The sequence below is a fragment of the Dasypus novemcinctus genome, chromosome 6 (genome assembly GCF_030445035.2).
Source record: "Dasypus novemcinctus isolate mDasNov1 chromosome 6, mDasNov1.1.hap2, whole genome shotgun sequence".
NCBI classification, from domain to species: domain Eukaryota; kingdom Metazoa; phylum Chordata; class Mammalia; order Cingulata; family Dasypodidae; genus Dasypus; species Dasypus novemcinctus.
The window spans coordinates 39,693,133-39,720,764 of record NC_080678.1 but is presented as its reverse complement, the minus strand read 5'-3'; the positions used below and the strand labels follow the sequence as shown (position 1 = coordinate 39,720,764).

Genomic DNA, 27,632 nt, shown 5'->3' with positions numbered 1-27,632 from the left:
GACTTTCTGCAGGAGAGCTGCCTTGTTGTATTTATCCTTCTGTTACCAGTTTCTAATACACAATAATTAACTAGTTGAGTGAATACACACTCTCTCTTTTAGCTCTAGCAGAATCCAAAACCCCGTATTGTTTCCCACTCTGCTTCTGAGTAACAGTAGACAAGTCACTTAACTCAAGCTTCAATTTCCTTCTCTACAGAATTGGGGTTATAGTCCCTACCCTGACTACCTAGGGGTGCTTTTTAGCAAAAATCAAATGTACAGGTAAAACTTACTAAACTCTTACCATATATTAGATGCTTTTTGTGTATTAAATTATTTAATCCTCTTAACAACCTTATGTAGTAGGTACCATTATCCCCTTTTTATATATTAGGTAACTGGGGCACAGAAAGGTTAAATAACTTGGTCAATATCACACAGCAAGTGGTAAGGCCCAATCTGAATCCAGGGGCTCTGTACACAAGAAACTGCTTTGTATAGCTATAAGGAACTACGGAAATGTGACGTGGGTCTATTTATTATCTTTATCCCGCTCTTCCATCCCATCCCCATTTATACAACTCTTGAGTTTGTTGCGCTGCGGTGCCGTACCTGTGCTGTAGGCGCCGCCCTAGGAACCAGGAGCCGAAGACACGAGCTTCCCATTAACACTTTCAAGGACGGAAAGAACAAGCGTTGCATTATGAGAACAGAGCACCAAGTCCACCTCCACACAACACGGTTCGGCAGTCCCGTTTCTCCGCCACGGCAAGGAGTAGTACTTCCAGGTCACCCAAAGCAAGCCCCACCCCTCTGAGGAAGCCGCGAGCGGGAGGGGCGGCCACTGCGTCTGCGCTGCTGACTCCGCCTTCGCGGGGGTTTCTGGGACCTGGGAGTCGGGGACGCGCACAGTCGCGCGCTGCTTAGCCGTTGAGGACGCGCTTGTGCTCTCGCGCGCGTCAGAGCCCAGACTCTGAGTGGAAACTGAAAACCAAGGAGCGAAGAGCGCGTCGAGCATGAAGAGGCAGGGGGTCTCCACCGAGCGGAAACGCGCGCGGATACCGTCGGGGAAGGCTGGTGCGGAAAGTGGCGCGGTAGAGGGATTTGGGGCGGGCTGGATTGGGTACCGGCCACTGGACTCACCTCGGGGTAGTTTCCACAGCTTCTCACAGTTCCTCACTGTTCCCTGCGCCCCTCTGTCATTCCGGCTTTAAACGCAAGGAAACTGGAGTGGCTTTTTAGCAAGAGTGGCCCAGCGCTGGAACCTGACATTGTAGGTTCGAATCCCGGCGCCTCCACGTGTTGTCGTGCGACCTCGTTCAAGTCGGCTCGCTTCTCTCAGCCTAAAGTTTCCCATCGCTGCTTGTGATGACTGAGTGTCAAGCTCTGAGCACAGTGCCTAACCTGTGGCGATTGCTCAGTAACCTGTATAGCAGCTACAGGGCTTGGGGCTTGCCCCCAAAGCCACACAGCTACTAAGTGTCAGGGTTGCGGCCTCTGCAAGCCCGGAGTTCTTCCTGCTGCAACAGAGAGTAGGATGGCAGGGAATTTAGCAAATCCCTCCTTGCTTCGTAAACTTTTGTTTCCTCCGTACTGGCAGTTCTCAAACTTTTTGATCTCAGGACCCCTTTTACCCTTCTAAAAATTATCGAGGCTTTGAAAGAGCTTTTATTTATGTGGGTTATATCAATTTTTACCATATTAAAAATTAAATGTGAGAAATTTAAATAATATTTCTTAATTTGTTAGAAAATAACTCTCAGTACACTCCCAGGTTATATTAACATATTTTTAAATAAACAAGTAACAAGTAAAAACATAGTGAGAATAGTGACATTGTTTTATATTTTTGCAAATGTCTGGTATCAGGCTTAATGGGCAGACACCCATATTCTTACATCTGCTTCTGCAACCAATCAGATATGTCAGCCTTCTGACTTTGTAGAGTCAGAAAATAGCACTCTACACTTGTGTGAAAATGAGAGAGAAAACAGCAAAGTTTCCACCTCACAGACTTTCTGAAAGGGTCTCTGAGGACCACCCCCCATCCCTCCCCAGTTACCTGGACTATCACACTTTGAGAACTGCTGCCTCCAACAAATGTCTTCTTTGATGCCTAAAGTGACTTTGTTTCTTAGGATAACTGCCTTACTTTGCCTTCTATCAGTCTTTTGTGAACATCTCCTTCCGCTCTTGGCCAGGGTCCTATTTGGTGTGAGGCAAATAAATGGTAGCTGTACAGCATTGTCCAGTGAGATTGACCGGACAACTGATGTGGGTATCAGGAAATCCATGGAGTTTTGGAGTGTTGTGTAAAGAGCATAGAGTAGCACTTAACTCTTTCACAGTTTGAGACTGATTATTTTCTTTTAAATAAATGAAGCAACTTCAGTCTGATGCTAGTAGATGATAGGATTTTTTGTTTTTCAAATTTGGAATTGCCTTTTTATTATACAAAAAAAAATCGGTAGAAAAATTCAAGCAATATAGAAAAGTATAAAGAAGTACAAGTACTTTCAAATCCCGCCACCCAGCAGTAAATATTTTCAGTAAGTGATTACCATACTCCTCTTAGGTGTCATTACAGGGAAATATGCATTCAGTTTTTCAAATCTTAAAAAATTGTGTGCTTAGCTTATGGGAGAAACAAAGTTCTGTTTACATCACACTTTTTAGTGTAAGTACATGAAATTTTAAAACATTTGCATGACTAGACACTGCTTGCTGTGGGTGATAATAAAGATTTCTTACATAAGGACCTAATTTAGGAATTTTAGGTTAAGTAGAAGTGATCAGGTACCTATCTACATAAATAATGGTAAGAAGTTGAAAGTAATTAGTGTTTTAAAAAGGAATAATTAGTGTCGCAAAGAGAAACATGTAATTCATGAATTGTTATTTGAGCTCAAGAGAGGAAGATAGTTCTTTGGGAGAGAGGGAATATCATGGAAATGTGATTGAAGTGAGCTTGAGAAAATTTTAGCATTCAAAGATGTTCCTGGAAGGACTTTGTGGGATGAGGAGATGACGTAGCAAGAGCAGTGGTACAGATTGGGAGGAACTGTAAGCATATGAAATAAATAATAGGTAGTTTATTGATGATATCTAATACTTTTTAGATACTTAAATGGGTGCTATGCACTTTACATGAATTATCTCAGTTAATCCTCACTACTCTATATTTTCCTCAACATTTCCTATACAAAAAATCTACCTATTTTATATTAATAGTTCAGTAACATCAATTTAGTAATTAATGTGATGTTTCATAGACTCTAGTGTGCCTATTTCCCTATTATTGGACATTTGGATATTAGGAGCATAATGTAAAATATTTGCGGTAAATTGATCTGAATGGGTAATACATTCATGAATTTGCATTGTTCTCCATGTGTTTTAGGAACTGCAAATGGGTTTCTCATGGAAGTGTGTGTAGATTCAGTGGAGTCTGCTGTGAATGCAGAAAGAGGAGGTAAGAAAAATTAGAGAATGAGTGACAGTTGGCAAATGAATCCTTTGAACAGATATTGGGAGTCCTTGTGATCTCTAAGCATCCTAGTAACCCTTTAAAAAACAAAAACTATCAGGGAGCAGATGTAGCTCAAACAGTTGTGTGCCTGCCTCCCACAAGTGACTCCTGAAAAAAAAAAAACAACGAGCAAAACAAACAGAAAAACCAACTAAGGGAAGCTGATGTGGCTTAGTGGTTGAGGCAGCTTTCCACATACAAGGTCCCGGGTTCAATCAGTACATCAAAAAAATCGGAAAAGAAGAACAACTAGAAAACTTTCTAGATTATCATCATCCAATTTTACCTCGCCAGCAGATCACATTTTGTGTTGACTATCCAAAATTTTGGTTTTAATCATTAACTTCATTTTTTAAGATTTGTTTTTTATTTATTTCTCTCCCCTTCCCCTACCCCCAGTTGTATGCTTTCTCTGTCCATTTGCTGTGTGTTCTTCTGTGTCCGCTTGTATTCTTGTCAGCAGCTCCGGGAATCTGTCTCTTACTGTTGTGTCATCTTGCATGTCAGCTCTCCGTGTGTGTGGTGCCACTGCCGGGCAGGCTGCACTTTTTTTGCGCAGGGTGGCTCTCCTTATGGGGCACACTCCTTGTGCATGGGCCTCCCCTATGTGGGGGACACCCCTGCGTGGCATGGCACTCCTTGGCACGCATCAGCACTATGCATGGGCCAGCTCACCACATGGATCAGGAGGCCCTGGGTTTGAACCCTGGACCTCCCATGTGGGAGGTGGATGCTCTTATCTGTTGAGCCAAATATGTGTCCCTCTTTTTTTTTTTAACTTAACAAAAATTTAATTTTTTCAAGCCATTTATTTAAAGATGCTTTCAGAGATTTGTTGCTAGTTTTCATCATTGGGACTTGTAACTTTTTCAAACATTTTTTAAAACATTGTCTTTTTTTAACCTCAAGTTTTATTTATTTAGTACTCTGAACTCGCTTTAATAGGAAGCATAGAAATTTTCTTCATCTCAGAATCAAGATTTTTTAACTTTTTATTATGGAAAATTTCAAACATTCTCTACAAAAGTAGAGAGAATGGTATAATGAACCCCCATGATTCTATTACTCAATTTCATCCATTTTCAATCCATGGCCAATCTAGTTTCATCTCTAACAGAGGTTGGCACACTTTTTCTATAAAGGTGCAGGTAGTATGTGTTTTTGGTTTTGTTGATCACGTTGGTCTTTGTTGCAAATTTCTTTTTTTTTTTTTTAAACTTTGAAAATACAAAAACCAATCTTAATTTGGCAGTAAAAAGGAATACTACAACATGGGTGAACCTTGAAAGCTTTATACTAAGTAAAAGAAATCAGTCACAAAATACCACATATTGTATGATTTCATTTATATGAACTGTCCAGAATAGGCAAATCTGTGGAGACAGAAAGATTAGTGGTTGCCTAGGGCTGAGGGTCACAGGGAGAAGTGACTATTACTGGGTTTCTTTATGGATTGATGAAAATGTTCTAAAATTAATTTTGGTCATGGTTATATAACTCTGAATTTACTAAAAATATTGAATTATACACTTTAATTGGGTGAATTGTATGGTAGGTGAATTATTTCTCAGTAAAGCTGTTACTTGAAAAATACAGAAACATTCTTAGCTTGCAGGACATAAAAACAAGCCGTGGGTCTTTGCTGACCCCTGATCTACTTACCCTCTTCCAACTCCAGATTATTTCGAAGCGCATCTCAAACATTATATCGCTTCATCATTAAATACTTCAGCATGTTATTTCTAAACGTTAAGGACTTTTTTTTTAACCTAACTATAATATCACAAACATACCTTTTAAAAAATGACAATATTTCCTTAATATGAAATATCCAGTCAGTTTTCACATTTCTTTGGCTCATAACTGTTTTTTTTACAGTTGTTTCTTGAATCAGAATATAAGCATTGCATTTGCTTAATATGTTTCTTAAGTTTCTTTTAATCTATTTTTTCCTTCTTTTTCCTTTCTGTTATTACTTCTCTCTTTTTCCTATAGTTTATTTGTAGAAGAAACTGGGATATTCATCTTTTAAAGTATGCACATTCTCGATTTTGCTGATTTTATACTTTTGGAGTTATTCAATATGTTCCTCAGACCCTTATATTTCCTTTAATGTTGTAGTTGGGCCTGGAGGCTTGATCAGATTCAGATAGGCATTTTTGGCAAGACTAATACATAGGTATTGTATCACATCCGGAGGACATAATGGCTTGTTTTCTTCTGTGTTTTTTTTTTGTGTGTGTGATACTAAGATTAATCAGTGGATTCAGGTATTGTCAGCTTCATGTATCCTTTGTAAAATTTCCTGTTAGTTTTTCGTGTAATATATTTTAGCAGTCATATTTCAGTAATGGAAAATATAGTATCTAACATTTAGTTTTCAGTTATTGGCTAGAATACCTCAATAGAAAACATTTCCACATCAACTATTTGATTACCATGAGGTTCAGTTTGTACAAGAAAAGCATGGTATATGATTTCACCTTTTCCCTTATTTAATAGTTTTTTAAATAATGAGTTCTCTGTCCTCCAGTGAATTATTTTATCACAGTAAACCTAGATTTAGACTTTTTAAAAATATATTTTGATCCATTGTAATTATTATTCTTGATGCTCAAGTGTTTTATCTTTGGCCAGTCAGTCTCTTCAAGCTGGTTCCTGAAACCTTTTGACATGACCTGAGTAGTCTGATGGTTATTTTGCTTTCAGTCCCTCTTATTCTTGAAATTAACTTGATTTAAGCTATGCAAAAGTAACTTGCCTTTTTTTGAAAAAAGCCTAGCATAATAAAGACTCTCTTGGAACCGATAGTGTATTTTCTTATCAATCAAGAGTCAGAGTTCTACTATGGTCAATCCAGAAACTTTTCCTTTATTCTAAATTGATCCCCTGTGTGTGGAGAGACAACCCTGTAGTACAAAATTTTAAGAGACCTATAGCTTGACCTAACATGAATTACTCTTAAGTTTTATCAGTAATAAAATGTTCAGAAAGTAGTTGGGGACACAGTTATAGCTCAGTGTTTGAGCACCTGCCTCCCACATACAAGGTCCTGGGTTCAGTCCTCCTTAAAAAAAATAGTTGGGCTTAATACCATTTTATCTAGTTTTATAATTTTATTTCTATAGACAATTTTTAAGAATTTGTTTTCTATTTAGAAAAAATATGAACAATTTGCTGTTTAATAAAAGCTCATTTTATACTAACAATTTTGAGCAATGCTTTATCACAGGTGCTGGTCGGATTGAATTATGTTCTGGTTTATTGGAGGGAGGAACCACACCCAGCATGGGTAAGTGTCCATTTTTTGCAGCATTTTTTTTCATAAGAGTCTATGGAGTCTGGAGGCAATTGATAATCAGTTTCATCTGAGTACTTTACTGATGTTAACTTTATGAGTTCGAAATGCTTATGGTTGTAAATAAACAGAAAATCTGTCTATTAAAAACTTGATCAAATAGATGTTTTTTCCTTCACATACTGAAAAGTTGAGAGGTAGATCGTTATTGTTAACATTGGTTTAGCTGCTCTGCCATATTATCAAGGACCCAGACTTTTTTTAATCTTTCTGTTCTGCTGGCATCCTTGACATATTTACTTTTTTTTTTTTTTTGAGGTACTGGCACTGGGAATTCAATCCTGGACCTGTATATGGGAAGCTGATTCTCAAACACTGAGCTATATCAGCTCCCCTGAGTAGTTTTTTGTTTGTTTGTTTGCTTGTTGTTGTTTTTTTTAAGAGTTATTTTTAATTTATTTCTCTCCCCTTCCCCCGCCCCCCAGTAGTCTGCTCTCTGTGTCCATTCATTGTGTGTTCTTCTCTGTCCGCTTGTGTTGTTGTCAACGGCACCTGGAATCTGTGTCTCGTTTTGTTGCATCACCTTGCCGCAAGTCCGCTCTCTGTGTGTGTGGCACCATTCCTGGGCAAGCTGCACTTTTTTTGTGCTGGGTGGCTCTCCTTACAGGACACACTCCTTGCACGTGAGGCTTCCCTACACGGGAGACACCTCTGCATGGCATGGCACTCCTTGCAAGCATCAGCACTGCGCGTGGGCCAGCTCATCACATGGGTCAGGAGGCCCTGGGTTTGAACGTTGAACCTCCCATGTGGTAGGCGGACGCCCTATCCATTGGGCCAAATCTGCTTCCCTGCTTATTGTTTTTTGTTTTTAGGAGGCACTGGGAATGAACCCAGGACCTCCCATGTGGGAAGCAGGTACTCAACTGCTTGAGTCACATCTGCTCCTGGCATATTGACTTTTGTCTTCATTTCTCCCCTCCTGGTCTTTGTGTTATTGTTGTCATACTTTATACTTATAAGTTCCATATGAAATTGTTATTATTTTTGTTTAAAGTCAATTATCTTTTAAAGAGATTCAAATAAAAAGAAAATCTTATTTACCCATATAGTTACCATTTCTGGTGTTCATTTATGTAGATCTATAATTCTATCTGGTTTTGTTTTCCTTCTGCCTAAAGAACTTCTTTTAACATTTTTTTATAGTGCAGATGTGCTGATGATGCATTCTTTCAGCTTTTGTACATCTGAAAACATCTTTTTTTCATTCTTTGAAAACTTTTTTCTGGGTGTAGAATTCTACGTTGGCAGTTTTTTTCTTTCAGTACTTTCAAGATACTGTCTTCTTGCTTGACAAGAAATCTGCTATCAGCCAAATCTTTGTTTTATTTTGTATAATGTGTCTGTCTCTTTTCTCTGGCTGAGTTTAAAAATTTTCTCTTTTTTCATTCTTGTTTTTTTACATTTGATTTTGAAGTGCCTGAGTGTAGTTTTCTTCATTTCTGGGATCTGTACATTTCTATATTTCATCAAATTTGGAAATTTTTCACCACTCAATATGTTTTCTCTTTCCTCCTTCAGAAACTTCAAATATGCTTATATTAGGTTGCTTAAAGTTGTTTCTAAACTCACCGATGAGCTGCTCCTTTTTAAAATCCCCTTTCTCTGCATGTTTCATTTTAGTTTCTGTTGCTATGTCTTCTAGTTTACTAATCTTTTCTTATGCAGTGTCTAAATCTGCTTTTAATCAAGTCTAGTGTCTTTCTCATCTCACACATTGTAGTTTTCTGTCTAGAAGTTTGAGTCTGTTTTTATATCTTCTGTGTGTCTCCTTAATTTTGTTAACATATGGAATAAAGTTATAATAGCTGTTTTAATTACCTTGTCTGCCATTTCTAACATCTGTATCAGCTCTGGGTTAGTTTTGCTCAATTGATTTATCACTTTGTGATACATCTTATTTCCATCTGATAATTTTTTCTTGGATGCCAGGCATTGTATATTATTTGGTACTGGATATTTTTGAATTCCTATAAATATTCTTGAATTTTATTCTGGGTTGCAATTAGGTTATTTGGAAACAGTTTGGTCCATTCATGTCTCGTTTTTAAGATTTGTTAGGCACTTCTAGAACAGTGCGCAGTCTAGACCAGAGGTTCTTAACCTGGGGCCCACAGACCCTCAAAGGGTCTATGGAAAGATTTCAGGGGTTCCATGAACTTGAATTGAAAATTCAAAAAAAAAACCAAAACAAAACACCATTATTCTTGTGGGGATATGTTGATGCAAGTGTGATATATTTATTAAATAATGTACAGTATAGTGTGGACTTGGTATGATTTTCATTTAGATGTAGTGTGTTCTGAGTACAGTGGATAACTGCCTGCAAAAAGGTTGGTAAGGACGGCAAAGATGGTTTTATGATGCCTGGGAAAACTTGAATTTTTAAATGTTTGCCAAATATGACTGTTTGAACAGATGTTGAACCATGTTAGGTTATCAGATACTGAAATTATAGAGAAGTTGTAAAATGTAATTTTGAATAATCCTAAAATTTAATTTAAAGACATGCCGATGTTGAGTGTCATAAACTGTCTGCTACTATATTCTGAGAAGGGGTCTGTGGTTTTCACCTGACTGGCAAAGGGGTCCATGGAACAAAAAAGGTTAAGAACCCCTGGTCTAGAGCTAACCACTCCTGAGTGGTCCTGAGGCACAATCCAATGCCTCATGAATCTTGAGGTTTTCCCAACCCTGTGTGAATAGCAGGCACTGTTACTTCTAATCCTTTTCATGGTTCTTTCCTTGACTTTGTGTAGTTTCCTAGTATGCATGCACTAACCAGTACCTGCAGTGAATATATGAGAGGGACTCCCTGCAGATCTCCGGAATTCTTTCTCTTTTCCTTGGTATTCTCTTCTGTGAACTCTAGCTACTTTGGTCTCCCTGACTCTCAGCCATGTCTCCTCAACTCAGAGAATTCTCTGGGCTCTATCTGGGTTTTCCCTTCCTGATGCCTTGGCCTGGTGACTCTTAAGGCAGTAATCTGGGTCAATGAGAGGGCTTACTTAATTTGTTTCCCATCTTTTAGTGCTCACTGTCCTTCATTACTTGATGTTTAGTATCTTAGAAGCTGTTGTTTCATATATTTTGTCTGTCTTTAGATTATTATATACAGAAGGGTAAATCCAGCTCCTGATTATCTGTCTTGACCAAAACCAGAATTTTTGACTCCTAAAATACGCTAATCTGAAATTGATGATAGCATTATTTAATATAAAAGGTTTATTTATGCTTCAGTGCTTTGGAATCTTCTCACTAAAGGAGGGCATTTCCTGGTCTTTCTAAAATTACTAAAACATGTTTGTAATTTTGAATGCAATTTGTTTTTTGTAACACCAGTCATGACTGATTGCTTGGCACTGGACATATTGCTACCCCACATAAAAATGGGGTTCTTTACCACAGAAGAAGGAAATTTGTGCTGGATAAGCAACTAATAGTGCTTGCCACAAATCTTACACTATTGAGGGTTTCTGAGCTAGCTACAAATTTGTATCATATTTAGATCCTTTTATTCATGGATGTATGAATAAAATCACAAATAAGTAGAAATTTGTTCCCTTTTACATATCTCTTTTTTTAAAAAAAGTCTTTGCTAAATTTCACTGTCCATTTAAGGGTCATAAACTTTAAAACTATTTAACCATCTCTATAGCAGGTTTTAAATAGAGCTGTCAGAAATTGGAAAGGAATTTGCTGGCAGAACATTGAGTTTGGTAGCTATTACATTTTAAAATGTCAAAGGGTTCTGGGTCTTAAGGATTTTAAACTGCATCAACTAACAAGTGCTTTTAAAGGTCTCCTTTTTAATGTGTCTCCTTTCTGTTTTCTTTGTTTTTTTTTAGGAGGTACCAGGAATTAACCAAGGACCTTATACATGGGAAGCAGGTGCTCAACTACTGAGCTGCATCTGCTCCCTAATGAGAGTTGGTTTTCTTGTTTGTTTTGTTTTTAGGAGGTATTGAGGATCAAACCTGGGACCTCATATGGGGAAGCAGGTGCTTAACCACTTGATCTACATCCATTCCCACCTTCTATTTTAACTTGCTTTTTTTCGGCCTTGACATTCCTGTAACTTAACCTCTTCTATATACCCACTTTTCTTCTCAGTGCCCTTCTTTCCTTTGGATCCATGTTTCTTGTGATTTTCTCAGTCAGATCTTCCTTTTCTTCTGGAAATGATAATAAAGGAGAAATTTAAAAGACCAATAATATTTTATTGATTTCCTTGAGCTTTGAGCACACAATTGAATTTTAATTTGTCCTTTCTCTGTTCGTGTAGGTGTCCTTCAAATAGTGAAGCAGAGTGTCCAGATCCCAGTTTTTGTAATGATTCGACCACGTGGAGGTGATTTTTTATACTCAGATCGTGAAATTGAGGTGATGAAGGCTGACATTCGTCTTGCCAAGCTTTATGGTGCTGATGGTTTGGTATTTGGGGCATTGACTGAAGATGGACACATTGACAAAGAGCTGTGCATGTCCCTTGTTGGTAAGAATTTTGTATCTGAGACCAAAAAATCCCTCTAATTATGATTGTATTTATACAGTGGATATAGGAAAATGTGCTCATGAAACAGACTTTTCGTTTACACCTGCAGGCACTTAACAGTAGCATAACCATTTTGAACAGCAGTGATTTAGATGTTGGAGTGGAGGGTATGTGAGGAATAGCCCTCCTAACTCTTCTGTAGATGAGGTTCTATTACTACTGTTCATGTAGAGTCTAGGGAGGTCTACCTTGATTCCTTTAACCACTGCACTGAAAACTTCAAAAGCAATTGCAGTTGGTGAGGATGAGGAGATGTAAAGAGGACAGAACCAAAGTGCTTTTATTACTAGGACAAAGTATTTCTTGAAAATTTCTCAAAGGGTAAAGTAATAGATTTAACGCTGTCCTTATACTTGCCAGATCATATAATTTTTATTTAGTGCCTCTTAAGAAGTAGATGACCAGTTTTTTGATTGTTGTTTTTTTTAAGACTTATTTTATTTACTTTTCTTTTTTCTTTTTTTATTCCCCACTCCCCCAGATGTTTCTCTCATCTCACTGCTCATTGTTTGCTTGCCTTCTCCAGGAGGCACCGGGAACCAAATCCGGGGCCTCCCACATAAAAGGGGGGTACCCAACAGCCTGAGCCACATCTGCTCCCTGTGGGTGGAGTGGAATCTAGCTCCTTGCAGCAGAAGACATCATCTGCTCATCCTCTTTAAGGAAGCACTGGGACGCAAACCCAGGACCTCCCATGTGGTGGGCAGACATCCAAGGGGTTGAACCATATATGTTTCCCTTGACTGGTTTTTTATATGAAAATCAGATTCATGGAAAGATACGACTTTTGAGTTTGTAAGCCTGCCATTTTATTGTTATTTTAGTACACTCTCTTTACTTCTAAAGAGAAGCAACCAAAAAGTCCTACCTAACATGGAGAATTTTGTGTATAATAATCAGTGATGATCTCTTCATTCATGTTGTTATGCGACTTTCTTTTTATAGCTATTTGTCGTCCTCTGCCAGTCACTTTCCACCGAGGTGAGTCATTTCCATTTTAGAAGTTCTATTGAATGGTGTCAGTTTTCTAATTTCACCAAATGCCACAACCCTTTAATGGAACACAATTCTATAGTTTTACAGTGTTTCTTTGTACTGATCTTGAGACTAAACGTTAAAAATTTAGAGATTTATAAATCTAGAAATTTTGAAGACTTGTTTTTGAAAAGTTGTTAAAAATAGATGTTGATACGGTGGGCTTATAATAGAGAGAGTAACCATGCCTGCAAATGCACATGTCTTCCATAGTATTCTAAGCAAGAATCTTGAGGGTCATTTTAATTAGATTGATTGCCTTAGGTTGTGACCAACCCCAAAAGGAATAAATCACTGTGGCCAGTGGAATGGAATGTGCTGACAGGTTTAAGCCAGACAAGACCATTCCTGGAGTTAGGGTTGAGGTCAGCTTTCCCAAATGAATATAGGCTTTCTGTGGGGTGAAGGAGCTAGATAACTGAAGAAGAATTAGATACCATTAGGAAGAGGGAACAAAGAAATAGAGACTGGGTAGGCAATAAGCAGATTTTCATTGTAGTGCACAAAATTTATTTTCATTATTGATAGCTTGTCTGCATCAGAATGATTTCTAGAAAGTATCTGATAGTTTTGCATTAGAAAAAAAACCCAACTTCCTATCTACAAATCGGGTAGTTAAAATTCTCATACACTTAGGCTAAGCATTGGTAAAATGGAGAAACAAGTGTTAATTTTACCTTCAAAGGACACTGCCATTGTACATGAAAAGGAGGAAACCTTCAATTTTTTGCACTTGATGATATGCCTAATAAGTTTTTGAATGTTTTTCTGACCTTTTTAATAAGCATTCAAAGATTTGCATCCATTTATAAAATTTAGAGGTAAAGCATTTGTTATCCTTGTTTCTTTATAGAATGGATAGATACTACCAGGAAACAGTTTTCTTTGACTTATTATTTAACCATGCTTCTCATAAATTACCAATAACTAAAAGGTGTTAGATTGCTTAAAAGTCAGTACCTTAAGCCTCCATTCCTAGGCAAAATTTCACATACTAAATTATTCAAAGAGTAAACCAGCCATATTGAGTATATGCTTCTGTTCTTAAACTAAGAAAGTGACTTCAAATTTCTGTACTTTTCCTTTTCTTTCCATGTTTCCAAATTTTGTGGAAACTTTTCATTGTCCTGGATGCCCCCATTTTTTCCCTCTCATGTATTAGATGAGAGATTGTGATAGTAGAATGACTGGTGAGAAAATGCTGCCACCAAAGAAGGAAAATCACTGGCAGTAGATTTAGCTGCCTGCATACACTAAAGGATGAAAGGAAGGGGTCTATCTCAGAGGACCACTAGCATCTACCACCATATATTAGAATGTCCATGCCATGTGGCAATGCAGAGAACCAAAGCAGTAGTTGTTTTTCTGCTTTGAGCTTCCTAGTGCCACTTTTCTCTCTTATGGTTTTGAGGAGTCCCTTAGCAGTTGGAGGGAATTGAAACTTCATAACGTCTATTGTAAACAACTCTACTTCTACTATGAGCCTCAAGTATATAGAGTAAATGGATTAATATAAAATATTAGTCAATAAAGAGAATGTGAAACAAGACCTCTTCTAGAACTGGTGAGTGTAATGTTTCATACTACTTAGTCCATTTGCCTGAAGCCATAGAGCAGAATTTCTCAAATTTGAATTATTTGCATATCACATTTACAGTTTTTTATAATTCTGAAAATTGGGAAAATTTCGCTTTTCTACACTTAAGTCAATCTGTACCATCTAAAATGATCATGTATGCCACCAAGGATATGTAGGACAGTGGTGTGCTGGTAAACCAGCTCTTGTGGAAGAAGAGCTCTGATCTGTACCATTTGCTGATTTCTTGGTGTAAATATTCCCACCTTAACTGATTTTAAGCTACCGTTAATCTGGATTGCAAAATTCCTGATTTTTTTTTTTAAGATTATTTATTTATTTATTATCCCCCACCCCCCACCTCTGTCTGCTCTCTGTCCATTCATTGTGTGCTCTTCTGTGTCTCTTATATTCTCATTAGGCCGTTCTGGGAACTGATCCTGGGATCTTCCAGAGTAGGAGAGAGGCAGTTATTCTCTTATGCCACCTCAGCTCCCTGATCTGCTGCGTCTCTTATTCTTTCTCCTCTATGTCTCTTTTTGTTGCATCATCTTGCTGCGTGGGCCAGCACTCCTGCATGGGGCAGCATTCCTGTGTGGGGCAGCATTCCTGTGTGGGGCAGTACTCCGCACAGGTCAGCGCTCCATGTGAGCCAGCGTGTCTCACCAGGAGGCCCTGGGCATTGAACCCTGGACCTCCTATATGGTAGATAGGAGCACAATTGGTTGAGCCACATCTGTTTCCCCAAATTACTGATTATTTAACGGCTGTTGCAAGCCAGTACAAGCCAGGTCTAGCACAGCACTGTATGTGTACTACATTTTGGAGAACACTGCGTTAAAGGATATTTGTTCAGAATTCCAATCAGTTTTATTTATTTCAGCCTTTGACATGGTTCATGATCCAATGGCAGCTCTAGAGTCACTCTTAACCTTGGGATTTGAACGAGTATTGACCAGTGGATGTGACAGTTCAGCACTAGAAGGGCTACCCCTAATAAAGCGACTCATAGATCAGGTACACACAATTTCTTTCCTTTCTTTCAAAGACTCTTTTGGTTACTCCTGACAATTCTGTTTTTCATCAAGGCGTGAAACTAGATATTATTAACTTCCTGGTTACTCTGTAAGAAAAGGCAAGCAGGCAGAAATATTTTTAGATAATTCTTGTTTTTTTCACAACTATTTTTCAATAACTAAGTCTCTTAAGATCAAATTATAAACAGTGCCTCAGGATCTGATACAACTTGGATAAACATGGCACATTTTACCTTTTCTCTGCCATCTAGCAAAGCATAGTTTTCACCCACATCTTTCCACCGATAGCCTACGTACACTCAAGTGATCCTATATAAAATTTATGCAATAACTATCATTTGGAGATACATTACAAACTCAAAATTGTCTTATTCTCCTTTCATCTCTTCCTGTCTGTCAGGATAGAGGGAAATATATTTTTCTCTTGTATGATTTCCCCTGATAAGTTAGTATCATTAATAGAGCAGTCAAAGAATGACTTTGTAATTGTAGTATGTCCATGTTTTTCTGACAATAGTCCAGGGGCATTCTAAGTTAGTGATCTATAGTATGGACTTTGAGATGAGTGTTCTGGGTTTGAGACTCAGATGATGTTCTGTGCTCTATGACGTTGAGCAGATTACTAACCTTTAAGCCTGTTTCCTCATGTGAAATTTATTATCTCCTTTATACAGTTGCTGTGAGTATTGGTAGAGATAGACATAAAAGCTTAGTGGTTGGCATAGTATATCTTAATACATGTTAGTTTCTAATATTATGATCATTGCTATTACAAATAATATTAGTATTCCTGTGTAGATACCTGATTATGAAAATTATTTTAAATATCTGAAAATAAATTTATTTTTACTTTTCTATAGCCATGAAAATATTATTCAGAAATTTTGCCTAAGAATCTGATTTAACTTTGCTAGTTTGGGTCTTACTGATTTTACAGTGTGACCAAGAGGGGAGTCTGTGTATGATCTAGTGCACAGTAGAGAAGTAAGCAGGCAATTTTAATAGTGTGCTATGAAAAGGTGCTGTGGGAGCATATTGGAGAGGACTTAACCCCAGATTTTGGGTAGAGGGTGCTGTCAACAGTTAGAGAAAGCTTTCAAAAAGCAAAGGCATCCAAACTACAATGTCTTCCTCATTGAAGAACGATTAGGTGTTAACCATGTACAGGTGGGGGGGGAAGGGGATGAGGAATGTTACATGCAGAAGAAATAGTATATGCATATGAAGAGAAGAATAATATCCAGAGCCTTGAAAACCATGTTAAGGAGTTTGTATTTTATCCTTGGTGCGGGAAGAATGCCTAAAGGTTTTAAAATAGAAGAGTTGATGAATCAGGTTTCCATTTTAAAAAGGCTACTCCCTATAAAATAGAGGGTGGATATAATTGCCATAGACATATATTGCATTTGAAAATATCTGTGTGTTGTATGCATGTGTGTTTCCTAGGTTAATCAGTGTTTGGTTGAAAGATCTGGGTTAAATATTCTCATATGCTAACTTCTTGAAGTAATTGCTTACCAGTATAATATATTGGTGAAAAGCTTAGGCTTGGGAATTAGACAGGTTTGTGTTTAAATCCTGGCTTTTCCAGTGACCTGGGGCAAATTATCTAACCATCCTAACCTCAGTTTCCTCATCTACAAAGTTTGAATATTAACAGTACCTCCTTCTTAGAATAGTTGTGGGGGAATACTTCAAATAGTAGCACAATGTCTGAGCACTACTAAGGGAAGTGCTTTGTTGTTAGAACTCTTTAAAAGCTTTAGCTAAGCATATAGTTCTAAATACTTTTATGGAAGACCAAACAAAATGAAATACTGATAGAATTCATCTCTTAAAAAGTATTTGTCCATGTTTGTTAACAACTATTAAATTATCTGAAATACCCTTTTCCCCTCTTTCACTCACTGTTTCATTCCCTTTTTAATTCATAGTACATATTGCTAATTGATATTTGATTATATAAATATACTTGTCTGTTTGTCTTCCATGAATGTGTAAGCTCCCATGAAAGTAAGAACTTTGTTTTATTCACCACAGTATTCCCTATACTTACAACAATGCCCAATACCTAAGAGATACTCAATAAATAGTTTGATCAGAATTGGAATTGTGATGGGTGGCAAGATTGGCTAGTCCAATATTAAAATCTTGTCTGAGGGGTACACATATGAAAAAATTTAAGTTATGTTTAACTTGAGTCATCTTATTCTGCAAATTAGTAAGCTTGACATAATGTTAATTTTTATTCTGTCATTGTTGCCTACTTGCATCCTAATAGTTCCTCTAAGTATGCATTGTAATAGGATCATTTCCTTTTGACTTTCAGTGATACTGAGTATACTATCAAAACTTTATTTAAGAAATGTGATCAAAATTTGAGTAAAAGTAAGAAAATTTCAATATTTATCTTCCACAGTTATCAGAAACTCAGTCACTTCATATAATCCAGTTTATTATTTAAAACCAGATTAAATAAATGGACCTATGACTTTATTTAATTGGTATGTTGATCTAGATAAAGATGCAGGGTTTGAATATTTTTCAGTAATCTGTTTATTTAGAATTCTGCTTATGCTCTTTCTTTTCAGCTGAATCCTTGTTTAGCTACCTCTGTCCCATTGCTGAGCATTAGTGTCATTTTTCAGTAATGGCTTTTCCTAAGGTGATGTGATTATTTGGTATTTATGTTGGGATTCTTGTATTCTTTATGTTCATAACAGTTTAAGTTTTTAAAGCAATACAGTAAAATAACCTTTCTGGATAGGAAGAGTTACTATGCTGGACAAGATTCCAAAGAAATAGAGAAGATCTATTGAAAATAGGACTAGTAGTCATTTTAAAAATGTAATCTACTTGACTTGTGTTTCTTTTCTTGCTGCCTTATCCCATTTAAGAGAAGGATATTAAAATTTACTTGTTTTTTTTTCTTTTTTTCAGGCAAATGGCAGGATTATAGTAATGCCAGGTATTTATTTATATATCCATTCACTAGCTGTAATACTGAACTGTAGTAAGGAAAAGCAAATAGGAAAATGTAGGAGAAAGTATTGGTATGCGTTATTCGGAGACAATATATAATTTGATTAAAATATTTGAGATTGGGAGATCTGGGCTGGAATGAAAAACTTCACTAAAAGGCGTTTTACAAAGAGAACATTCTAACAGATTAGTTCAGAGAAGAGTAGGGGAGCCCCACGCGCAAGGAGTGCACCCATAAGGAGAGCCGCCCAGCGCGAAGGAGGGAGCAGCCTGCCCAGGAATGGTGCCGCCCACACTTCCCGTGCCGCTGACGACAACAAAGCGGACAAAGAAACAAGACGCAGCAAAAAGACACAGAAAACAGACAACCGGGGGAGGGGAGGGGAATTAAATAAATAAAAATAAATCTTTAAAAAAAAAAAAAAAAAAAAGAAGTATATTGGAATTGAGGTTTCTCCATGTTTGCTATCCCTTGGTAAAGAATTTTTTGAGTGGACGTTGGTCTCTGGTGAGGCACACCAGGGTTTTATGACTGCTACACTGTGTTAGAACGACATGTCCTAGTTGTTAGCAAGGTGCAAGAGAGCGTTCAGTGTACATTCCTGGATAAATATGTTAATAATATTCTCTTAATTCCTGAAAATCTCTGATTACCAAATTTCTTCCTTGTAGCCAGAATAATTATGTTACATGCTCCTGATGTTAACCATAAGGTCGGTTAGGTACATAATGGCTCATTAGAAATGAATAGATAGAGTAGGCTTTTTTGTTTGTCTGTTTTTTTTTTTTTTTTTTAGGGAGGTACCAGGGATTGTACCTGGGACATTGTACATGGGAAGCAGATGCTCAATCCCTGAGCTATATCCACTCCCTGGAGTAGTTTTTAAAGAATTAGATAAGGCAACCCAGAATCAGTGAGACAAACACAAAAGGCAATCTTAATTTTTTCCTTTTTTTATTAAGTTTCTCAAACATATAAAAAAGTTAAAAATAGAATAATGAACACTCATATACCCATTTCCTAGATGTAACATTTTGGTATATTTGCTTCATTTTTTGTTTCCTAAGGTATTTTGAAGTTAAATTAAATGCATCATGACATTTCTTACCCAAAAAGAGACTGTTTCTGTCTAACCATAATACCTTTATTACACCTGTCAAAATAAATGCTAATTTCCTAATACAATTTAATATTCAGCCCATATTGATGTTTCTCTAATTATTTCCAGCATGTTTTTTTGTTTCTTGTGTGTTCAAATCAGGATTCAATCAGTGAACAAGCACTGCATTTAGTTGTTATATTTCGCAATAACTTTTAATAGAGATTTCCTTTTGTTTTTCTTGCTTTTTTAAAAAAAGATGTTAAAAGTCTGGGCCACTTGTCCTGTAGAATGTCTCCTTTCTGCATTCATCAGATTGTTTTTTGATACTGTTGGGCCTGTTCTTTTAGCTTCTGTATTTCCTATGAAATAGGAATCATAATGTTTGGTTATATTCTGGTTAAATATTTTTGATAAGCATACTTAATGGGTGATTCTGTATACTTTATATTACATCACATCAGAAGGCATACAATTTCTGGTCCTCTCACTACCAGTCATGCCAAGACTCTCCTTAGGGCCTCTGTGGTGATGGCCAGATAAATGGCAGTTTTTAAAAAGAGGTCAAGTAGAGGGATATTGTTAGAAGTTTAGGAAGGCTTTGACCTGTAGCAAGTCCCTGAAATGTGAGCGAATAGGAAACACATACCATCTGTCCAATTGAGGCACCTTATAGATTAATTAGGGAATGTTAAAGAAACTTACTGAATCTGATACATTTCTATTTAAGACCAAATGTAATTTTTTCTTTCACATTGACAACTAAATGCAGACTTAGACAGTTAATATTAAAAATAACTTTGCTTAGTATATAATTATTAACTTTTCTGCTAAGTGCAAGGCATTACTTGGGATACAGTTACACAACAAACTACTTCCTCAAGAGGATTACAGTATTACATGAGAGGGTATTATATTAAAAAAAAATAGGTTATTTATTTAATAAATCTTACCAGGTATATGTTCATTGTATGCCAGGTTATGTGCTAGATTTGAAAATTCAGAACTACTTGAGTTCACAAAATAGACCTGTAAACAAATTATTACAACTTCAGATATGTAAGTACCAGAAAGTAAAAATTCCTAGACAAGTCAACCTGAATGCCTATTGAGAGCTTATCATTGGGAAATATAAAGATGACTAGCACATAGTAGTTGCCTTCCTAGGGGCTTTCATAATGAAGCTTACAGCATTTTTAGCCTCCAGTTTGCTCCTCTATAAAGAGATGATATTGAGTTGTTCTTTGGGGTTGTTTTAACTCTAAAACTGTATTAGTCTGTGTTTAGAAAATGTATTACCTATGAACTAAAGTTATTGGTAACTGCATGTGTTCAGTGGCCAGATATTTTATTTGTTAGACGGAAATAACATTTACCTCTCTTATTTTAATCTTTGCAAAAGCTGTGAGGTAAGCAGTATTATCCCTGTTTTATTGGTGAAAAAAATTGAGGCTGTGTGGCTATAAGTAATTTATCTATTATTACACAGCTGTGAAGAGCTGCAGTAGTAGAGCCAGGACAATCTATATCTGACTTCACAATTGATGTTCTTTCTGCTTTTTAGGGCTCATTGATATTACTGTACCAACTAATGAGTCTGAAAGAGTTCATAAAGACAAGTTATTTCAGCAACTTTTAAATAGCATAAGATAAAGTAAATAATCATTCAAAAATATTTATCAAATATGTTCTATATATTAAGTGAGAGGAATATAAAGATGAATAAAGGAATTTCATATGTATGATCTACTGGTATCAACTTTATTTCTAAATGTCTGAGAGATTGTTCCTCAAAACAAATGAGTCATCATAAAGTTGTGCAATTTTGATAAAGTAGAATCAGATTCTTCTGTGAAATCAATCAAAAACCTGGTATGATATTGTAACAAATAAACAATATGATGCTTTGCATTATTTGCATTTTCAAAGATGTAGTGCATTCTTCAGGTTCTAGGACAAAGAATGTTGGCAATCTTCCCTTTCACATTTCTTTGACACTGCTTTTGTAGCTTCTTTCTTACCTTTTGTTTTAATTTGATTTTGCTCCATTGAGGGGAGAGCAGGGATGAGACAATGATTTTCTTTAGACCATTGAACTCTTGCCACAGAGTAATCGTTTTAGATTTAAAGTCAGTAATATATAATAGCATTGTTACATAAACCAATAGACATGTACATTTCTGTCATATAGGTTCTGTAATATTAACAGCTCTCCAGAATCTTTAATTTGTTTTACGTCATTGTTTTCTAATCTCATTCTGGGTTAGTAGGGAGAAAGTAATTCTTAAATTAATGAGAAATTTCAGTATGGGGTCCAGGTGGAACAAGGAAACATTATTATTTCAATTTTATGCATAGTTCTATTCTATTTAATATATTTCTTACTCTTTCCAACAGGGGGTGGTATAACAGACAGAAATCTGCAAAGGATCCTTGAGGGTTCAGGAGCTACAGAATTCCATTGTTCTGCTCGGTCTGCCAGAGACTCAGGAATGAAGTTTCGGTAAAAAATTTATTCTTTGACTCACACAAAAAGGGGTGAGATTAATCTTTACTTTCCCAAATAGGATAACCTTAATTGAGGCATGATTAGTGAATGGAATGTGATTAGTACCTAATTGTTGCAGTCATTTTTGCAGTTGAAAAACATTTCTAAAATAGTTCTTGTCCTACCTTAAATAAGCATGCTGCTCTGAATATAATTAAACCTTTATGTCCTTTGAGCATCGCAGAACATAACACCATTAACAATAAACCTTAATTCAGCAGCTGAAGTTCAAATGAATCAGATTTGCATGACTGCCTATTTGCCTGTACTTCCCTTTAGAAAAAATTAATTATGGTGCAATGATGGGAGAGTAATAAAATCATCTTTATTCCTCCTCCCTTTAATATTTAATCAACCCTCACTTTGCTCTCTATTTTCAGTCCCTTTGAAATTATATCACCATTAACAAATTGAAACTCCTACATATTTTTTGTTATATTTGACAGGACCCCTATAGTCTAATAGTTGGCAGTTGATTATTTTTATTTATAGGTCAGAAAAATTAGATATAAGAAGCAAGAGATTTAGAACTTATATTTCCAGATATAAAATCAAGTATATTGTCTGGTAGATTTGGCTACTAGACGTTTCAAGTAACTAATGAAAATTACAGGATATGGTAGTCCAAGGTCCTTGATTTACTCTTGTTCTTGAGCTGTAATCTAGCCTATATGTTGAAGTGCTAGTAGAAGGGTTCATTTAGTGAAAGCCTTTCCTAACAACTTATATATTTATCTGTTCCTTTATTATTTCTATTGCAGAAATTCCTGTGTTGCTATGGGAGCCTCACTTTCTAACTCAGAATATTCTCTAAAGGTAACAGATGTGACCAAAGTAAGGACTTTGAATGCTATTGCACAGAATATCCTCGTTTAGCCAGAACTCTCTGAGAAACATGGATATCGCAGGATGAAGGTAGAAGTATAGTCTCCAATTTCCTGTGACACAACTTTAACCTTCTTCTCTGGCCACAACAGTACAGTTACAGTCTTTGTTTTAAGTCTCACATGGCCATAGAGCACATTACCAAAGAAGAAAAAGAACTTGAAACAGAGCTATAGTCACTTCTTTTGCTTGTTCTTGCCAGCTTTCTCCATCATCGTGGTTGAATCTGGTCTGTGCTTCTTCCACAGAGGCATAGTCTGTTGACAGTAGAATTAATTGATGACCTGGAAAATTCAACTACGAAGTATGAATTTCAGAGTGTGGCTTCAGGGTCAATTAGAGAGCAGTATTTTGCTTTATGATTTGTAAAATAAGATTTTCCATTTTATTATGGTGTAGTCTGTTAATCTTACCCTAAATACAGTCTGTAGCCAAATATGAAAGGGAAGATTTTTTTCATTATTTTTTTTTTTTCCTTATTTTCTCTTTTTTATATATTCACTCATTGGCTATTTGGCCCTGGGCAAGGTGCTATGGGTACAGAGTAAAATAGTACAGCATAAAAATCCCCAGACTTGGGAAGCAGGGCATAAAATTTCCCAGACTTATAATAGCAGAAGTGATCTCCTGAGTTCATCAAGTTACTTCTGCCTCTGTTCCAAGAGAGAGAAATGGATTAACCATAAAGTCTATCTGACAGTTTACAAAGCTATAGTGAGAACTAGGGCAATTAGGGAGGTTATCAAAGTTGCCATTTCCTCCTTTTAACTGAGGTGGTAGTTAGGAGGATAGATTCTAAAAATGGAAGGTGCTTTTCCTTTGAGTAGGTCCCAAATGGTAAAGTTCATCCCTGGCTTTATCTGTCACAGTCATATTTACAATCCCATTTTATACTAACAACACACTAGTACTAGAACTGCTGTTTCTATTTTAGAAAAGTAACTGAAGCACAATATAAAGAACTTGCTCTTGGTCAGGAATCTAGTTAATTAAACTTAAAGGAATAGTATGTACAGATTTCTTAATAATGAATGTATGTACCAAAAGCCTTGCCTTTATTTAAATGTGTCCCTTCACCTTTAAATTCTAGTTTCTTCACTTTTTCAGGTATAATTTCGAAGTAGAATATAAGCTAAGAATATATGAAAATGAGAGGCAAACTATTTTAAAACCAGCAATAACCTCAGTGATTTCTTTCCTTCCTTATTCATACTATTACTGAAGATAATAAATACTTCAAAAATCAGTTTTCATTATTGGCTTTGTAATCCAGGTACAGATATGAAAGCGTCATGTACACACACACAAAATCCTATTTAGTATTTTGACTTAACTCTCCCCCATGCTTGGACTTCACTGAGAGATCTTCCAGAGATAATTAAGAGCAGACCATATTATCACACTATTTTATTTAAACAAATTAGCTAGGGATTTGAGAAGTGATGTGGATTGTTCAAACTTTAACAAATTAAAGTTCTTTATAAGACTTGAACACTAGGCTCCTAAACTAGTATATTTTCTGATAAGTGGATATGGTACAGAGAGCAATGCTCCGGGGCAAATGAGATATACCTGGGATCATATCCTGGCTCTCAATTTAACCTTGAGAAGGTTAACTTAATTTCTTAAACTTTAATTCCCTCATTTGTAAATCAGGAATAGTAACTACATCATAGGTTTTGGTGAAATGATACAAGAAAACTTACCTAGTAAGTTTTCATTAAATTTTATTTCTTTTCTCTTAGGTTAGCTTTCTAATATCAGTCTTTAATAGTTTAAAAACCCTTCCAAAGAAGACTTGCATTAGTATTGAAGCCAGAACCTTCCTTGTACCCTCTATTATGTGAATATAAAAAAAGCATAAGGCAGACCCTACTCTTGATTTTATTTTCCCCTGAATTAATTTAGCATTCCAATAGCAGTTATGAAACCTTTTACACTTTAGTCCTGTTTAAAAATATGTACTGATTATTCCATGTGTGTAAGTTTCTCCTCAACAATATAAGCATTCTTCATATTTTTATATATCTCTCAAAACACCTACCACATATATCCATTGTATTGATTACTTAGTAGTAAAAGAGCACTGAATTGGGAGCCAGAACTTTGGTTCTGGTCCTGACTCTATCACTGAATTTGGTTATTATGTTGGATATGTTCTGTTTGCCCCTCAAAATCCATCCTACCCCTTGCTCTGCTCTATGCCCCAGGAAGTGGAACTGTATAGAGTGCATCCACAGCTTCCTTGTTATCATCTCCTGGTTGGGCTTGGTCAGTGGAAGGTAACAGCAAGAGATGGGAAGGTGGGAGGTTACCTCCCTGCCGTGTTGTTATGTGTTAGTAATGTCCCATTATAGCACATAGTTCCTATCAGTTCCTCTCCATGGATTCTGATAACCCATGCTTTTCTTTTTTTTTTTTATTTTTTTATTGATCCCATGCTTTTCTTGTCTTTGGGGCTGGAAGGTGATAATTGCTTCAGGCTGTTATTAGCTTTGGGATACTGCTCTATTTATTCCTTGTTGGTTTTCTTAAATCATGTATGTGCGTGTGTACGTGTCTGTAGGTATCTTTTATTAAACTCTTCTCATATTACCCTGTTTAAGTATACTGTCTGTATCCTATCAGCATCCTGACTCATAAGTTATAGCCTTTCTGGAATTCTGTTTCCCCATTTGTAAAATCTCTCCAGCTTTAAAACTTTGTGTTCTAACCATCTTACAATTTATAAATAGAGACAAATGAATAATAATAGCAATCATGTTTCATCTTTAACTTTTGTGTATCCTTCATATAATACCTTAAAGAAAGGCAGACAGTCAATCATTGTGTGTATTTTTAATATTTACTCTTTATTGTATTGTGTGAAGTGCCTATGGAATACAAGTATGTTCTGTACTAAAATACCCATATTTCCAAATACCTTATATGGTGTAGCCCATAGTCTCTGCAGAAGCATCATGAGTAACTTGCAGCTTTATGCTTATAACCCATTGTTGGCTTCTGTTAAAAGTATGATAACAGATGAAGGGGAAAAAAGCTAAGTATGAATACACATTGCTAAACACATATAAACATAGCTTACAGTGGAACAGACCCCGGTGGAAACAAAGTTAAACAACAACATTTGATGTAATATCTATAAAATATAGATTCTGCAATAAAAAGCCAAAGGCACATAAAAATGTATTTTAACTTTAAAAATAACTTACAGTAAAACTTTGCTTGTGTCTTACCTCTTAGCTGACAGTCAAAAGTTTGCAATATAGAATTAATATAGAGGGATATATAAGAGCTACAAGAAAATCCCCCAAACCATAAAGTTGCTCAAATGTGAAAACAAAATAGTTTTCACACTGACTGGAGAATTTGCTATGGGGAGCCCAAACAATATAATATAGAATGTCTAGAAAAAACACTTAGATATTAAATAATTTTTACTTCCTCTTACTTGGAAAATGTTGGAGTCTTGTAAAATTCCTTAACATTGACTTAAGCAGTCCTTCATATCTAGTGTCAATCCTGGCCAGGTCAGATTCTGAGGCATCTCCAAACAAAAATTGGCGCTAAACACCAGCAATGCCTGCCAAAAAAGTACCTTGTAGGAACATTATATTAGAAAACCCATCACACAGTTGCAAATACAGCCAGTGAAGCCCTTCTCTTTGACTGTGGTTATGTACTTTTTACCCCAGAGGAAAAGGGTTGATGTCCTGTTACTTATTTTTATCCATGATACCTCATCCAAAAGCGAGGGCCCCGGAACGAGCTTCAGGGAGAGGAGGTGTAGCCGGATTCCTCTAGTTTGTTGGCCTCGTTACACAAAAGCATTTAAGAACATGCCAGTTTAGTTAGGCCAATAGTTTATTAAGGAAACAAGAGAATAGAAAGGGGAGAAAATAACAGATTACAGGTCTCCAGATGTAGTTGTGGGCTGCTCCAGGCAGAGAGAGATTTAGCTTGTGTGGTTACTTTTTAAACCATTAATTATTCCTCCCCTTGTTAACATTCAGCCGAGGGGTCTCAGCTGTTTGCTGTTTTGATTGATTATGCCACCTGTCAGTGTCGTCATCGTCTCCCCCCCTCCTCCCTGCACTCCCCCCAGTGGGTAGCAATGATAAGGCCCCTTGAGAGTATCTGGGATTTTTCCTTGACCCTAATAAATCTTGTTCCAAATGGAGGATTCTTGTGGGGTTCTTCGAGCAGCCTTCTTGTGGGGCCTTTCCCTTAGGATTTCCAGGTGAGGTTCCGTGGCCACGTCTTTCATGACCATGTTTTTCTGCCAGGTTTTAGATTTATCTTCCCATCACCTAAAGTAGGCTACATCAGAGGGAACCCATAAGATCAGAGAGGAACTCCTCTGACTTAAGTCTTTTCCTTGATGAGCCCGCATGGGACAGGATGGTCCATCATGTCCTTGACTGGCCAGTTGGGGTTCTGTTTAGAAAGATGGAGGGATGGCTGTCCCTCCCCTGGCTGGACTGAGTTGTGGAATCGCTTGAGCCCCACAAGGTGTCTCCCTGATGGACTGTCTGATTCTCCAACAGACTGATTTTCTCCTAAGCTTTTTCCTCCATGACGGGCTCACAGCTAAGCCTCGGCAGCTTTGCTGGCCCAAAGGACTCTTATTGGGAATTAAATGTCACTGGTGACAATAAGGGCAACATAAATGCTTGGTACCCTCCAGTGGTGGGGAGATGGCGTTTGTGAGCACTGGGGAGGGCATCTCTGAATACCGAAGGTGCTGTTGGCTCAGAAGAACTCATTATGCCCAGGGAACTGGCCCAGGCATACTTTCTTCTGGTTTCCAGGTAAAAGCTCCTAATTCCCTTGAGAAAGGAAATATCCCCCAAAACATCATGCTGACCCTCCTTCCTGATGTGAATGGTGTGGCAGAAGACTCCAAGGGGAGAACTAATATTGGTTGACAAAATGTCCCTCAGCTTAAATTTCTTTCCTTTCTTGATATTGGCAGCTTTCTGGTAAATTGGGGTCTTGGCTGGCATTTTAGAATTTAAGTTGGTCTATTTTGCAAAAAAGAAAAA

The 27,632-nt window shown here is 36.8% G+C and overlaps 2 protein-coding genes and 1 pseudogene across 2 annotated transcripts in view; 1 reads left to right on the top strand and 2 right to left on the bottom strand.

Moving 5' to 3' along the window:
- Positions 1-27,632, bottom strand: part of COX15 (cytochrome c oxidase assembly homolog COX15) — a 103,806-nt gene that overhangs the window by 17,895 nt on the left and 58,279 nt on the right. The window contains exon 3 of the mRNA XM_004467142.4: positions 595-1,502. Within this exon, the coding sequence (XP_004467199.2) occupies positions 595-684 (90 nt within the window). The 5' untranslated portion in view covers positions 685-1,502. The remainder of the gene's footprint in view (positions 1-594; positions 1,503-27,632) is intronic.
- CUTC (cutC copper transporter) lies at positions 860-27,632 on the top strand. Its single transcript, XM_004467140.4, has 9 exons — positions 860-1,059; positions 3,383-3,454; positions 6,744-6,803; positions 11,155-11,364; positions 12,370-12,405; positions 14,919-15,052; positions 18,013-18,040; positions 21,552-21,657; positions 22,464-27,632. The coding sequence occupies exons 1-9, from the start codon at positions 999-1,001 to the stop codon at positions 22,576-22,578; spliced, it is 822 nt and encodes a 273-aa protein (XP_004467197.1). The 5' UTR covers positions 860-998; the 3' UTR covers positions 22,579-27,632.
- Positions 18,993-27,593, bottom strand: LOC131278702 (cdc42 effector protein 3-like; annotated as a pseudogene).

What these genes read in the sequence shown, in the direction of transcription:
- CUTC (XM_004467140.4), top strand. Translation starts at nt 999, where the DNA reads ATGAAGAGGCAGGGGGTCTCCACCGAGCGGAAACGCGCGCGGATACCG. An exon ending in AGGAACCACACCCAGCATGG is followed by an intron (nt 6,804 to 11,154) that starts GTAAGTGTCCAT and finishes CTGTTCGTGTAG; the next exon opens with GTGTCCTTCAAATAGTGAAG. An exon ending in GCCAGTCACTTTCCACCGAG is followed by an intron (nt 12,406 to 14,918) that starts GTGAGTCATTTC and finishes TATTTATTTCAG; the next exon opens with CCTTTGACATGGTTCATGAT.